At 39.4% G+C, this 16,908-nt stretch overlaps 1 protein-coding gene across 4 annotated transcripts in view; it reads right to left on the bottom strand.

Moving 5' to 3' along the window:
• LOC110991010 (calcium-activated potassium channel subunit alpha-1-like) overlaps window positions 1-16,908 on the bottom strand; it is an 85,397-nt gene that overhangs the window by 24,066 nt on the left and 44,423 nt on the right. For 2 of the 4 annotated variants that reach the window (XM_022256069.2, XM_022256067.2), the window contains exons 9-12: window positions 7,258-7,363; window positions 6,863-7,015; window positions 5,594-5,749; window positions 4,604-4,651 (exon numbers count right to left, since the gene is read on the bottom strand). In XM_022256069.2, coding sequence (XP_022111761.1) covers window positions 4,604-4,651; window positions 5,594-5,749; window positions 6,863-7,015; window positions 7,258-7,363 — 463 coding nt within the window. The remainder of the gene's footprint in view (window positions 1-4,603; window positions 4,652-5,593; window positions 5,750-6,862; window positions 7,016-7,257; window positions 7,364-16,908) is intronic. The other 2 variants (XM_022256071.2, XM_022256070.2) reach the window with 1 other exon arrangement.

The following is a 16,908-nucleotide window of genomic DNA, read 5'->3' on the forward strand; positions in this document are numbered from 1 at the left end:
CCCACATCATCGGAAAACATCTCATCCTGTTTATGGTCACCTCAATTTATATCATTGGCTTCTTAATAATCTCCACACCATAGCAAGTTCATGTATGCCTCAATTTGGTGTACAGTTGAAGAGACATGCTTCAATAGCATGTCCATCAATATCTTGGACTTCAGTCGATTAATGTACAATTAATGTACACGAGCTAGGTGGACTGCTGACCAAGGAAACAAAAACACTCACAGGTACTCTCTTATAAAGTAATGATTACAACTAACATTCTGATTCGGTTATTATTTTTAGTGATCATTCTTTTTCTAATTTTTCTTACCTACCCTTACTGCATTAAACCCTAAAATACTGTAATGTGGACAGATTTACAATCATTTGGGGAAGATTTGAAATTTTTTTTTTGTCAAGGAGGTAGGTTTCAGATGTATCCTGACTTGGAATTATGGACAAGTTGCTACAATAAATATGAGAATATGAATCTGTATACTTGCCTACTTGGATACTTTTTGAACACCAAAACTGGAAATTTTAAGTTTTCATGTTGCTAATCCTCCACATGTCAATGCTACTTTTTAAAAATTGCCCAAAAGATAGGACAGTTTGAAATAACGGCTGACTTTTGGCATGGGGGAGTCGTTTCTCATCATCAAAATGCAGGAGGGGATAGAGCAGTCATCCTCTCCATCTCCTCAAAACATGGGTGGGGATATATTCTCACCATTGCCCTCTCCCCATCCCCCAAAATCCTCTCCCCCCACCCCAAAGTTACAGTAGCGGGACTATCTTTTCTGACTAGAAGCATCCCCTCACTACCAAATGGAAGACAAACTAGTGGGAAAAAGTTCAACTTGGCATACCGCACGTATATGCCAAACCTGTACATATCCATGCACAGAAACTGGATATGTATACTCAATGCTCTCCGTGCCAAATGCCAAAGATTTCATACAAGCACTTGATGTTTTCCCACCAAAGCAACATTTTTAGAAACCCAAGCCGTGCGTTGTTTCTGCAAAGGACATATAGTTTCCAGCAAGAGGATTATTTCAACTTAACGTTTCTTATCATGAAATCCTTGCGATTTAAATCTACAACTGGAAAATGTTGTTCCATCTGGCCATCATCCTTCGGCTTCTCATCAATTTGTGATTAGTAAAAAGGCAGCAAGATTCTGCCAAGGCCACAAAATACTGTGCATAGAATCAAAGCTGAGGTTTATGTGTCACAGGATAAGAAGCGGCTAATCTCACAGCTTTGTTGTCACAATTTTTTGGTGATACAATGGGGGCGCTTCCAGAAAAGCCACACAAGGTTCACAAATCTCCTCCTTTACACAAAGATTCTCGTGAACAATGTCTGTATTGGAGTAGTTTTAAATGCACCATAGGCTAATCTAAGGTACGTATAAATTTACTAGTTTACTTATGGGAATGATCCCTTTTTTTCAGTTGAGCGATTGTCATCAGACAGCATACAAACATGATGATGGGAAAGAAATCGCTGTATCATCTGCTATGTCAATGACTAATCAAATGTCAATACTGGGACCTAAAAGTGCAACTGCCCTTAGCAACGCATTTCAAAGCCATTCTTTTTTTTAAATTTATGTGGGGAGTGAGCTTATTGATGTTAAGTAATACGATGCCATGAGTGAGTGCTCTATACATGTATATGCCTGGTTTTATCTTTTTATCAGTATTATTCCGACACAATGGATCTTGTGTTAGATTTCACAACACAAGAAAGGTAATTGTACAAGGAAAATATTTTAAACTGATAAAAACTTCCGGTCTTGCATAAATGAGCAGGGTTCTCCTGTGATTGGAAAGTTCAGGCCAACTTTACAAATAAGATGTTAACTGTTTTAGAGGAAAGAATCCATGGGTTATTGGCCATTAGCAGCAAACACTAGTCTTTTGCTCAGGAGCAATTGTTTGGCAGGCCCAGGGCCATGTATAGAAAGAGTTGTTGTATAAGTGTCAACATTGCTGGAAACAAATTGGCAGATGTACATGTATGTGCCAGTGTGCTTATACATGGGGCCTTGTGGGGTACCGGAACAATGGGAAGTATCCCACAAGACCAGTTTTTACCTCAAGGCTTGTGAAGAATTTCACAAAACTGATATTTAGAAATAAAAAAAAAATCTGTCACAAATTGAAGTGTTTTATATAAGGGACATGCGGTCAAAATTTCAACCCAGGAAAGTGAATTTGGTTTAAATTGGAGTGATTTGACATTTTTAGCATGTTGTGTGGGAGTTTTGTACACGAGAACAAAGGAAATACCCTGCAAGTATCGCTGTGTAAGGATGTGTGCAGAGAGACAGTTGGTAAGCTCTACTGTACACATACTGAACAGCCACTTGGTTTCCACAATCTTAATCTGGTACTACTCCCTCTGTAAGTCTATACTAAGCTACCTCTGGCACTAGAGCTGAATGCCTAGGGCTACTTTGAGGGGATTAAAATAGACCATTGCACCTGCTGAGTCACATGACCTATATACAGGTATCAAACATCAGCAAACATTGCGCCCCCTCCATAGCAAAGTGTGTTATACATGTAAGTGTTGTTTACCAAAATGAAAGCCAATTGTCAGTACACTACACAGGTCAGTAGTCTCTGCACTGTGCCCAGCGTTAGCTTTATTTTGGTAAATAGCACTTACAACACCCTTTGCTATGTTTGATGATGTTTGATACCCACTGTAGGTGCTGTGACTTGGCGGGCACAATCGGTCTCTTCTCAGGCATAGCCCAAGCAAGACCAGCCAACCCGTGACCTCCTTTTCCTGCAGTGTATTAAACCGCCATCAGGCACACATCCAGGGGGAAGGTTTAGGGTTAATCCCCCTGCTCTACACCTAAATAAATCGATAAAATGAATTAATTAGAGCAATAATAATAATAACAACAACAAAGGACACCCAACTGTGAGTTTAAGGGTAATGCAATGTATTACCTGTGTCTGCTTATCAGCAATAATCAGTAAAAATCAATCAATAAAAATCTTGGTCTGGTCCCCCTCAGAATATTTCTGGATCCATCCCTGACTATGGAATTTTGTGGATCTTTCTGGACTCCACAGTAAAGTATGATGATGCAACCACACTCTTAGGAATCTAATTCCCTGTGTCAGCAGAACAGTCAAGTAAAAAAATAAATTTTGACAAGGCCCCAGAAGATGAGTCATACAACCATTTTTCCCCATCACTTTTGTTTTTTAAGCTTGCAAGAGGAAAAGCAAAACAAGCACCCTGTTTTGGTATATCACTATACAGATGAAATGGACATTGGGCGGAATATGTTCAGGGTTCCTCCTGTTTTCTCACTCAGCTGAAAAGGTTTTCCTACACTCAAAAGAGGCTCAATTACATTTACACAATTTACATTTTAGAGATTTAAAGATACAGTTAGCCCACTAGATAAGTAATCATTTTGTGCATTCTCAGTATGTGTGCCATCAATAAGAAATGCGCAGTTAATTGTCAGTGTTCACTCCATCTCCAGCACAGTTGGATTGATAGAGATGTCCAAATTAGCCACAGACAGGAGACTTTCATGATGAACACTGCCATTTAGCTCAGACTGGTCTGTGTAAACCCCTTTTTCAGAATTACGATGACTGGAATAGCAAGTGCATCCTAGTCACTGACCATAGGGCTTCAATCTAATCTGTACGTCTTCATATTCAAAATTCTCCTTAGCCACAGTGACCCAGCCACATTTGTCTTTGAAAACACTCTAGGTAAGGAGACACAAGGAGAAAATGTGCTTTATTTTAATCATTGTCTTAATCATGACTGGTTTACAGACTGATTTCTGGGTGGAATAAAAAGGAATGGCTGAGCACTGACAAGGTGCAAAATTAACTCTGCTTCACTACTTTGAAAAAAACAACATATGAATTCAACACAACTACAGGTATCAACCGATCTCCAGGGACTGCTCTGACCGACTTGTCTGTCAGCTGACACATGCTCCCAAAACAAAGGCAAAAAAAAAAAAAACTGAGCAAAAAATGCTGACAAAAATGACATTGGATTAATGGTAACAGTGGCCTCATATTGCACGCTGTGTTATTGAACACTGTGCCCTGCATATGAGGTATGATTACTTCTCTCCTACAGGCCATACAGAAAAGCAGCATGCCTACCCTTATAAAATAAAACGCCCGAGATAACCAACACCAGATTTTCCCTTGAGAGCTGTTCCACAAACCTCTTCATATTTCAAGGATTTGCACACAGAGAGATGTATTTCATTGGGAGGAGTGTGGTTTGAAAGTGTAAAAGGCATCTGCTGGGTTTTAAATGCCAAATGGTAAACTATCTACATGTACATGGAAAACAAAAAGTTAACGACAGAAGAAGTTGAAAAGACCGTTGCCCCATTATATAAACCATCACAAAATGCAAAGAGAAATAGAACCGAGCGAATCCAAGCCAAACACTGTCATTAAGATTTTGTGGAGGAAATTGTGTCTTATTCTGAGAAAAACACTTTGAAGACTGAAAGAACTAGCAGGAAACTGCAGTGCCTAAGAAAGAAAAACAATGGTGCAAAAATTAGACTAAATTTGCATAACTCAGAATACCTCACCTCTACGACCCGTTCTGTTGGGTCATCTTTCACTACTTTGACATGTATCTGAAGCAGGGAAAATGCCAAATATTTTGTCACTTGTTTTCCCAAAGTGTAATACACAGACTTCAGAAGCTCAAAGAAATCTCTGTCAAAATAATGATTTAAAAGTCTCTTTCCAAGTATCAAAAACCTGTCTTGAAAATTCTTGTGCCTTAATAATATTGACATAACTTGAACGTACATTGAAAACTACCAGTGTTTTCTGAGGTCAGAACAAATTTTGCTAAAGCCTCGCCTACAAACACACCCGCTTTACAAATACTATTTCAAGCACAGCATTTTTCAAAAATTTGAATAATTTTAATGTTTGAGAAATAAAACTTCAATATTAACAAAAAACTTACATGACCAGGTAGGGACTTGACTATTAGCACTGATGATGTTAGGGCTCTGTTTAAAGTTCTAGTGTGACTTAACTACCATTACAGCAGAACAGTGACATCCAAATCATCCTTGTACCGAGAAAAGTCAACTTTGAATAAATCAACAGACGAATGGCCAAACACATTATCTAATTGTGTACATCAAACATCTACAACTTAAAGACTGACAACGCTGAATCTGATATCTACATGGGTGGAAAAATAAGTACCCCCGATTTAGTGTCTTAGGATTCACCCGCCATTTCTTCTCTTCACAAAGGGGGATGCAGAACCAAATTTTCAATGGGTTAAAAATTGGGTAGGGGGGTTAATAACAATGTTAGAATTTCCTAATTTAATCTTTATGAGCTTTCTTGGGTTTTTAGGTAAATTTGAGAATATTTGCACGCTTAATTTTAAGGAGAGAGCCAAATGAGAGGACCTCACAGTGTCCCTCGCATTACAGTTTTGAACAGCAAAACAATTGTTCCCTCCTCTACTTTTTTGGCCTTTTCTTCCCCCCCGCCCAAATGCCAATGGCCATATCAGGGGAGCCTGGAGGTTCAGGGTGAAGTTGACTTACCTCAGAGCTGGAACGCATGGCGAACAGGTTTGCCATCATGGTGGAGAAGCCCGGGGCCAGGCAGGTCTGAGCAATGAAGCCCAGCTTGAGAGCGGCGATGCAGATGACGTCATCGCCATAGGCCTGGTTCCAGCTGGGGATGTTCAGCAGATGGGTCTGGGAAAAAAAAGAGGGGGGGGTAGGTACCACCAGAGAGGGATTAATGGTGAATGGCAGGTCGCTTTGTGCATGTGCCTGCAAAGTGCAATAAACTATGAATCTAATTGAATAGTGATGCATTAACAGCATGTCTAATGGCTTGCAAAGTGCTAGAACCTCCGTTTAATATGACACTAAAGAGCAACGCTCATTTTAAGCTATGGGAGAAAGATTGAGGGATAAAGGGAAACAGAGGAAACATCTAGTCAATGGACTGGAACATGACAACAATAATGTGAGGTGACTTTTCAGGATATTTAAATGGTCAACAACGCATTAGTTCTCTCACAAATGGCTATGATTGTGTGATTCTTTCATTTGGTTTTATTTGTACAGAGTAAAACAGTATCAGAAAAAGTCTAAGATTTCAGAGTTGAAAATCTTGAAATCCAGAAACTCCTATGAAATCTCACTCCTTGAGAATGGAAGTAGAACCATGGGCATTTGAACTACATAAAAAGAAAAGTGACTTTTACAATGCCAAGAGCCACTATTTCATTTAATATTTATTGTTACACTTCTGAATTCAGTTAGAAAATTCAAGACAAGTGAACCAGCATATGAAGACTTTTTGCTAGTCAAGCTCTTGTCCAGAGCCTGAAATGAAGGCAAGAGATTCCTAAATATACCTTCTTAAGGCCTAAACTTAACCCTACATTTTTTAATGAAAAAGCACGTAAATAGGCTTCAGCCTGATAAGTAGCATTTCACCTTAAAAGAGTTTAGAATACAGAGAAGAAAAAAGGTTATCAAGGTAACTCTTAAACTTGGGTAAAAAGTAACAGGAAAAAAATAGGTATTCCCCTTCAAATGTGACTGAATCCCACAAAACGAGTGTTACTGCTCTTACATAAAGTTATGTTGCTGGCATTTGTAAGAGAAAAATGAGGATTTTTTGTTTAGATGAACCATTTGGTTTGGGAACCCGATGAATACAGACATTAAATGTTGAGGCTCCTGCTTGTGTTGGCGAGATTCTTCTGAAGACCTTTACACAACTCAGCCATGGCCCTAACAATTTGGTTGCCACTTATTTTGTAGGGTGGGGTCACTACTGTTTTCCACTCTCACCTTACTGTGGTCTTGGATGAGCTGCACGATGACCCTCATCTCTGGATTGAAGTTCTTGATGGAGATCACCCTCATGATCTGGCCGGAATCCTCCGTGTCAGGTCTTGGGCTGTACTTGTTGCACAGGATCAAACAGGCATCAGATTCATTCAGCTAGCAAAAAAAATAAATTTTAAATTGCATGCCATTAAAGTACAAATCAGTGAACCTTCTCTTGTACCTCTTACATGGGCATCTATCACTTCTTAAATGTGGGAGGCCAATGTGTTTTATCTGGCAAAGGCCGGCACACCTGAGCACTTAAAATAGTGTGGGGGAGGGGCATAGTGCTGTTCCTCCCCCTTCCCCCATCCTTTCATAAATAGACCCAACAGCACGGCAACATTGGTCCTTACCTTAACTCTTTGCAGGTCCGATGGGTTGAAGACCGAACCCTGGAAATATCTCATCTTGGTAAAGTGACGTCTAAAAAGTGCTTGCAACTCCAGATCAGGGTCCGTCCTGCACAGAAAAACAACAAAAATACCACAAACACATATAAAAATTAGAAGAAAATGCTAAAGTGAGAGTGATACTTGTACACTTGACAGATCAGCACCACACAGTAATGTAAGCATTGCTAGAAGACAATCCAAAGCAGCTCATGGCTAAACCAGATGAGAGGTCGAGTGGTAACGACATCTTACACTTGTAAGATGAAGATTACCGCTCGGAACTGCCTGCAGGATCTTTTTCAGGTACAACAGCACAAGATGAGATAAGTAACAGCCTAGCCTAAGACAGATATTGACAATAAACCATGACTAAAGTATATAGATGCAGAGGTATTCTGGGAGAAAACGACATTTTCAGAATGAGGACAGGAAAGAGATGAGAGAAGAATAGAAAACTGCATTCTGCATAACATGAACACTTCTGCTCAGACACAAGCTGTTAAAAGCATACATTTTTCTAGTCCCTTAGTGAACAGTGCTCAACACAATCAATGCTGCCATTTTAGTGGAGGTACTTTTAAATATTACTAATGCTCACAGGACAATTGGACAGTGTAATGCACAGCTTACATGCTTCACAGCAAAAACAATCATACTTGTGAAGTATAATATGAAGGGGGCAGTTAAGGAAATTCCTGAATGAACAGTATCTGCAGACAGCATCATACAGACTAATATGGCGACCCGAATGAGAAGCCATATTACAGCAGTGGCACTACGCTCACAGGGCAGGTGATATGCACCTTGCATATAGCTCTTTAACCAATCAGGTATTGTGACCTGCTAACGCATACGGGCATTGAGGTAAAGAATGCCCCTGTGGGTAAGGTGCCGTACCATCACAGTCATGTTGTCTCCTCAGATTTTATCCCCTCCCTTCCCAAATGAAATATTTAGCTTAACAGCGGATTTCCGGTTCACATTAAATGTCGTTCTTAGTTGCACTAAAAAAACATGGCTGACACAGGAGTCAAACCTGCCGTGTTGGACTGATACACAGATGCTCAACTATCAGGGCTAGTCAGCCCCATTTTTACCAGCCTCATAACTATGTCTTTTTCCTGCATGAAGGCAGTACTTGGCTAAAAACTTATTGAGTGTGTGCACACACTGTGTCAATCAAAATAGGTAAGGCCCAACAAAGACGGTGAGCTTTACTGGCATATGATACGGGCCCATGACACGGACAGCAATAAAGGATATTCCATGTCGTAACAACAAATAGAACAGAGTGGTTTCCTAGGAGAGTGTTTAATGACACTTGAAGTAGACAAACCACGTGGGGGCGATGAACCGCTTCATTTAGAAAAAAAGGAAACCAGAGTGATTTTTTCTAAGATATTGCCCTGAGATAGTGTTTTCTGGCCAAACAGCAGTCTTGTTAGGTATGACCTATGCCACAGACTGACTAGCATGGTTGAGTGCTTCAAATCTCCCAGTGGATGGGGTGTTATTGTTGGGTGTCAGTATATATTGGTGGATGAAGCCGTTCCTGCCTTGAAGGTACATGTAAAACATCATTCTGCAATAAGTATACATGCCATCTTCTGTCATTGCCTTCACGTTTTGCTCATCTGTGTGGATGGGCACTAACATAACTACATGTCTCCTGTCTGTTCCTCATTAAATATAGCCCAAAGTGTGACACTGCTTTCCCAAATGGACAGCTTAATCAAGCAAAGTTGTTGTTCAGGATAAATGATACCCCACCTTTCTGACAACACGGCTGGCATCTTCAATAACGTGTCTTCTTGTTTCACATGAGTGAAACCATTTTTTTTTTTGGTTATGCAGCCTATTTCCCCTAGGTCATTTGATAGGTAGGATATTTCCACTTTCTCCGTACGGGGGCAGCTTTATGACAACTGTAATTTTCGCTCAGCAAATAACATGATTGAGGTCCAGTAGAGCCTGTCGGAAGATGTGTGACTAGCATTAAACCAGAATCCCGATAGCGTCCTCAGCTAGGAAACAGGGATGAGACGAGCAAACATAAATGCTGAACTAACGGTGTATTGGTGCTCATGTGACACGCAAAAGCTGCAACGTCTCAGATTGCTGGTTTAAGAGCTATTCACGCGCATCTAATTTCTTATCTTCTAATCATGTTTGTTAGCCCCGATGTTCATTAGCCCCGATGTTCAACCATGCTAAAATAAATGACACATTATGCATTTGTTCAGTTGATTTTAGCATGTAGTGGATGTAAGTGTGCATCAGACAGTTAAAAGTCAAATGACACTAAGGCTGGTTGAGGCTGCTTCAATATTTAATGCATAGAGTTCTTTGGGTGTGCGAATGTAACAGGGAAAAATGACACACTATGAGGAATTAGCAAAACAACAAAAACTCTAACTAAACCAAGGATCTTTGAAGGAAAAGTCGCAGGAAACTGAATTAATAAGGACTCAGACCCCAATATTTGACTTAAAAAAAGGGACCCAAAAAAATAATTTATTAATGAAAAAGTACAGGAAAAATGAAAAAAAAAAAAAAGGACTCAAAGACTAAAAACCACCCAAAGACTAAGACTTTAAAAGACTCAAAACCAAAACCAAAACCCAACACAGTGCGTAAAAATGGACCTTATGAGTTTACACTCGGACTTCAATCACTGACTCCTAGCAGAATAGGACTCAAGCAGAAAACCACACTCCAGTTAGGAGGAACAATACATAGGTACATGTGAAGGTGACTGGTCTCTGCTGATCTGCTACACTGAGTGTGACCAGACCGTGTGGTAACTCTATATGGGGGAAGCTAGGGCTTAAACAAATAAACAGGGGGGCACACTACTAAAAAAATCAAGAACTCTAAACTAAAGTTAAACATTTTAAAGGGGAACTACTTCTATGCATAAACGTGTACTTAATAACATAAACATTTCGGGCTCTGCCACACGAAGAACTTAGGTAGGTTCTTATAAACAGATTCACCTCGTTTCAACCGATGTATTTCGTCATTGCAAAAGAGGCCTAGTCCTATGTTTATGACCTGGCCCAAGTTTTGAACACTAATGAAATAGGCAATAGTTCATCACTTTCTTCTTTAAAATGAACCAAAAGCTGAAGCCATGCACAAGCACTACTGAAGCAATAAAAATATTATTACTCCTTGTTATGGGAAGTCTATAGACCGACCGGCAACTCCCCCCCCCCGTGAGCACTACTATCCATGCCAGAGGAGGCAACTACAGCTTCTTGGCCATGTGGTCCAGCTCCCAGAAGGAGTCCCAGCAAGGCAGATCCTGCTAGCCGCCAGCAGGCCTCCACCATACGGCTGGCGCCATCCTCATGGATGCTCCCCCCCCCCACTAACCTAGGTGCAGCAGGTAGACCTGCTCCGACTATTGCACTACTTGATGGACAGTGGGCTCCAAACCAACAGGCCTACAGAGAGTTGGTTGCCACAGTCACTTAACTGGCCATGCGAAGTCAAGTCAAGTCAAGTTTTGGCCATTTTCTCCTAGAAAATTCCCCCCATTTCCCTCCAGGGCACAAGACTGTTTAGAAGTACATGTCAAACTGTGCACTACAAAATAAAACAAAACCACACGACAAAACATTGTCTATTTCATTTCATGTCCTCAAATGATGAATAATAAATATCTGAGAAGGTTAAGGGAAAATCACAACATGTCACCATGACCTGAAAGGATAGGTGAGCTGTGATTTGAAATGCACCTGCTGAACAAGCAAGTGACCAATTTTGATGACCAACCTTTTTAATCTTTGACACAAACCTCAACCAATTTAACATGATGAGGGCCTTCGATTTTCAGTGCACTGCAGTTCCACAGACGCACAGTCAAAATTATTCCAGTTTCTTAACGTGATGGTTTTGATGATGTACTGCTAAAAATCCCCTTAAAATTGCGCACACTCCTTGACATCTAGTGCAAAAATTATTCTTCCTGTTATAACACACACTGCTCCTCAATGCCCCACTCTTCCAAGGTAGTCTCAGAGTTTCTCCAGGCAAAGATTTCAAGATAGAAAAAAAAAAATCATGGAGCCCAACTGCTCATTAGATAAACCCCTTTCCACAGAAAAACAAAGTACATGTTGAAAATGGATACTGAATAGATGAACTTGCTAATTTAGAGGGACAGTCATGGAGGATTCCAACAGGATTTCTTCTTTTTTTTACCATTAGGAATTCAGGGAGTCCTTCAGCAACATGGTTGGCCTATTGACAGAGGTTAGTCATGTAATGCATGGGATGCTGTCTGATGAATGGCGGGCCGAATGAACTTGGCAGTTGGCGCTTAGTGCTTTCCCAAACACATTTCTTTCTTTGTCAGTTCTGGTTGATTGAAATGGATTACATATTGGATCTGAACAGTTTTCTAGTCTCTGTGTGCTCCAATCTGATTTTTATTATAAAAAAAAATAATGGATAACAAATTTGTAATTTATATTTTTGGCTGCAAATGCATTACAACAGTTACATGAAAAATTAATTTTTTTGACAACTAACGTGATAACTTTACAATATTCTGTAAACACATCTCAACACATACATTTGAAACAAATTATTACTGAGGACGGTCAATAAAATGTTTTTAACACTTGTCATTGTTGCAGAGTTCATTTACTGACAAATCGGAGGATACTAGTTCAGTGCATTGAGGCAGTACTTCCCCAGACTGAATGTTTAAACATCTCGCCTTCCTGTCATCCTTCCCTCCTGAAAAGCTAGCATGGTGATGGACAAGTTGATCTGCACTTTTCACCAGCGAACGGATGCAAATGCATGACACTACGCTGGAGATCTCAGTTGCAGCAGCTATCAGGGGGTCCCTTATACATAACGCCTGATCAACGCCGACATAAAAGACATTTAGTGTTGACGTAGCATTGAGATGGCTAAAGCGCATAATGGCAGGCCCACACAAAGGCTCAAATATCCTGCCAGGTTTGTAATGGAGAATAACTATTTCATCTAGATGCTAAAACCCCGGAATCCCACCTCTGCACAAGAAAAAATTCCTGCAATGCTCAGTAATCTGAGAGTTACAACTGATTTGACTTCCACTTAGGCGTTACTTGATTCTGGGAAGGAGGTGTCTATATCTGCTTAATTTGAAAGTCTACTTGGCAGCACTGGGTAAACTTTCCATGGAAATGTTCCATCATCAATAGATGCATTTAGACATTTCATAACACACGCTGTATTATCTGACTTCTAAATGAAATGTAGAACAATTCAACTAACACGAAACGCAAAGTGCCCTTCACCAAAAAAAGAATGCAATGCCTCTAATTTTGCCGTGAGTGGTGCAAATATATGGAATTTCTCAACTGAACAACTGACAACCATTAACTCCCTCAACGTTTACATTTGAAATCTGAAATGCACATTGTTATCTAATCCATGAGTGCCATCTCATGGATGACAATTAACACACCAATTATGCACTTGTAAAGTTGCAAATTTCCCAATTTTTGCCCCACAGATTGCTGGCCCATCCAGTATAAAAATCAGAAATCTTCATATACGGGTATTTAAATGTTTGAAACTTAAACACACATGTGCCAGTAAATAGACTTATTTGTGCAAATATATCTTATTGTAGGACCTACCTATAGCTGTATGCCAGCATAACCTCAATAGAGTTTGTTCCTATTTTTATTATTATAGACCGATTGTGCCAGCTAAGTCACATGACCTATAGTGGGTATTAGATATCAACAAATACAGCGTCCACCCAAAGCAAAGTGTGCCATAAGTAACATTTACCAAAAATAATGCCAACGGTAAGCACCGTACTCTGACCACTGATGTGCTGGGTGCTATCCAGTAACTCTGCTGTATTGTTTCTTAACAACACTCAAAACACATGTTGCTATGAGGTTGATAACCACTATATAGGTCACGTGATTTAGCGGACGCAATCGGTCTCTGCCATACTATGCTAACAGACTTGCAGCGCATATGTACAGAAGCGGTTAAGTTTTGGAAGTCATCATCAATTATGCCAACCCATGGCCCATGGGTCTCTCCACGCTGGGTCAAGTTGAGTGTTCCTGATGGAGTAAAGTTTCAGTAATTGTATATTTAAGTTGGGTATACGATATGCGCCAACCTCCTTTTGTTGTTTCTTGCCATGAATCATTAATGGCCATGAATAAATCATTAAAACTTTATGGAAGCACACACCGTACACTTCCGGCAAACACATTTTTATGGATAAACTAAATTTGGAATCTGTTAATGTTGAGAAGATGAGACAAATGTCATCACTGATACTGCAAATCATTCTTACAACTTTTTATTTTCAACTTCTTAGTTATGCATTTAGTCTCCTTTGAATAATATGCAACAAAATTAAATTACAGATTTAACACTACAAAATTTTGTCACTATTACTTAACCACAAAAATAATTCAAGGAATAAACGTGCTCCTTGGAATCCTGACAGATCACTTACATGTCCTTTCTCCAGAAAAGATTTACTTCACCGTTCATGGCCATGAAATATTTCACAAAAGGCTAATGTATCTTTGGGAGATGTCCATATTTGCTCCTCAGTCAGAGTTTTTTTTTGGGGGGGGGTTATACTGATGACTTGCTTTCTGCTGAATATTCAATGGTATACAAATAATGAATGTTTATGAGTGCATTGTAAGAATAATTCCATGGGGTGACAGATGGAATGTTCTATTCCACAAGGTAAAGCCGAGTGAAATAGAACATTCCATCTGAACAAATGAACTTACTCTTACCATTGCAAGAATGTAAAACATTAATCATTTGTTTTATGCAATACCTACATAAATCCTCCTCTGTTTGGTGAACAAATTAACAGTCTTTGCATATATTAGTGTCCACTTTTATGCAAAATAGATTGGTGTCAGAATCCATCCACCTGTTTCATATAATGTTAGACTGGTTCCCGTCCATACATTATTTTGGGTGAATGAAATATATGAAATTTGGCGGGAACCAGTCAAGTGAAAGAAGTTCTATTCGACGGGTACTGTTGAATTGAACCAATAATTCAATGACATTTTAGCAATGATCCACCAATCAGATAACGGGGCTTTATGCACATATTGTATAGTACAATACGTCCCATCCATTGCAACAGTAGTACTCCAATCAACATAATTCATTCTATAGTCCTTTAAAACTACCCACAAACAGTCTAAAACCAACCCGTGCCCTTTATGCCAATAAAAATGAGATTTGCAATTCAGCACACAAGTCTCCCTCGCACTATTCAATTCAAGAATATAAATGAAATCTCCTAGCACAGTGTGAGATAATAGTGCATAGCATGTGTATGGACATTTTCCTACGGGATTGATGAAGCCTGTTGTGTGATGCTGTTACCTCTGACTGGCACATTCCATCCTAGGATGCAATTGTTTACTCACTCTACCTGCAATACTCATTCTAATCTGTGATCAACTTTCTGAGTTGGGTCGAGTCAAGTCCATCACAATTAAGTCCTCACAAGTTATACAGACCTGTTTAACAGATACTTACAAGTTCCCAGTCCCAATTTCACAGAGCTGCTAAGCACAAATTATTGTTTAGTAAGTTCATGTGCTAAGCTGCACATATTTCACAAAGTTTTGATTGGTAACCTGTTTCTGCTAAGCAAAGATTGTTTGCCTAAATTTCTGTGCTTGAAAAGCCCCATGATGTACTCAAACACACCGTGGCAAAGAATTATATATAACTCCCTCAGTTAGTTCATCTTCTGTTGCTTATGACAGGACCTGGGTATCAAATTACGTAAACTTTTGAAAGGACTTGAAGTGAACTCAATTGCACAACTTTCATGATGACTTCTGCACCTCCAGAACCATCCTAATTAAACACAACTCCCCCCATAGCCCAAACTCTCATGTCTCTCAAACAAAGCTGCAGTCAAATCCATCACAAGTCCTTAGACGAGTCCTTCCACAAGATCAATCCCAATTCCAGTCACAATAGACCTGTTACATAATGATGTCACACTTTGTATACATTTACGCTTCCCTATGGCAGTGAGATGGGATGCGATTGATCGAGACCCCATAAGAAAGTGCACGTTTTAAGCGTGACACCATGTGTTTTAGGTCTATTGGTAGCATGAACAATAACAAAGGGAATGCTTTTGTCATGCTTGATTTGTGACTGAGCTTAAGACTGGATGGAATTGCAGGGACTTGTAACAGACTCAACTAAGACCCTTCATTTACTAGTTTAATTCTACATGCAAAAAAGGCACCATATACAAAATACAGACAAAAGACCTACTAACTCCCTAACTGCACAAACCCCTTCCCATTTGTCCAATTCAAACCCGGCACTTTCCTGACCAAAATAACCTCAGATCTGTCTCAAATGACTTGTCCATTAAGGTCAGAGGGGATTATTGTCTTTTGTCTCTCTGACACCCTTGGTGATGAATCCATGAGTGCTGGGCAAATTTTGAAAGCAGCTGCCGCTCATTAGCTCAGAACCCACAGGGCAATCTGGACTAGTCCTGAAGATTGGCAAGAGTGCACGCACTTGAACGTTATCGATCTGGCCATGTGATGGCAAGGACGCATGCAATACATGCATCCCTTGTGTGACTTCCTCTAGCAAACATGGGGGATGAAATGAGAATGAGATGTCTTACAATTGTCTCCCTTGACACATGAGGACGGTCTCCTTGATATAAATGTCAAATGTCTCTTGAGGAATTCGGCATCAAAGAACTTCAACATTCAGTGGCACATATAAGCCATGCGATGTCACGAAACCATTTCAGATTGTAAAAGGAAGCTTAAGTCATAAAGTACACATTTTTCATTAATATATATCAATTAAGTGTTAATAACAGAAATGCGCCAGTTTAAAAAATGCATCTCTTTTAAGGAAGTCTGGTTGGTTCAGCTGAGTGTTGGATTGAAAACACACTTCAATTTTTTCCAAATAATTGCAAGAAACATAATGAAACTGCCAAAGATTCTTTTATCACAAGTCTTGTGTATTTGCAAGTAAATTTATCACAGTGACAATATAAAATCATTTTCTCCTCACACACACAATAGTTTCCTCGTCAGTCGTAAAACACTCCCCCCAAAAAATGATAATAGTCACCAAGTTTACTAGGGAGTTTCATAAAAAATCTATTAATAAGTCAATTCAAAAAGATTAAAGTGCCGAAAAGTTTGAACCTAGAAGAATCTTTTTCAAAGCTTTGAGGATGATTCTGCTTCAAACAAATATGCCAGGCTCTCCAACTTTTTTGATTTGTATTTTAGGTCATTATTGCCAGCAGTTTGCAGCAATTGTATTTTACTTTTTTTGGAAGAACCAATTTTAATTAAAGCAGTGCCGTTCAATAGACACCATGCTGTACTTTTTGTATCCTTCGTTTTTGTGCCCATTTTGCAAAGTTACTTGTTTTAACTAATAATAAACCTTAGAAAACACAGTAGCTTTTTTAAAACAAGATCATGAATTTTATTCCTGAAGTACTTCTGTTAGATTAGTATTTACAATTCGTGAAGCAAGACATTTTAAGCAAAAATAAACCTCAAGTTGTATTAATGTTAATCCCAACCT

Source organism: Acanthaster planci, linkage group LG03, assembly GCF_054643075.1.
Source record: "Acanthaster planci isolate LZ-2023a linkage group LG03, COTS_SCS, whole genome shotgun sequence".
In the NCBI taxonomy this organism is placed as follows: domain Eukaryota; kingdom Metazoa; phylum Echinodermata; class Asteroidea; order Valvatida; family Acanthasteridae; genus Acanthaster; species Acanthaster planci.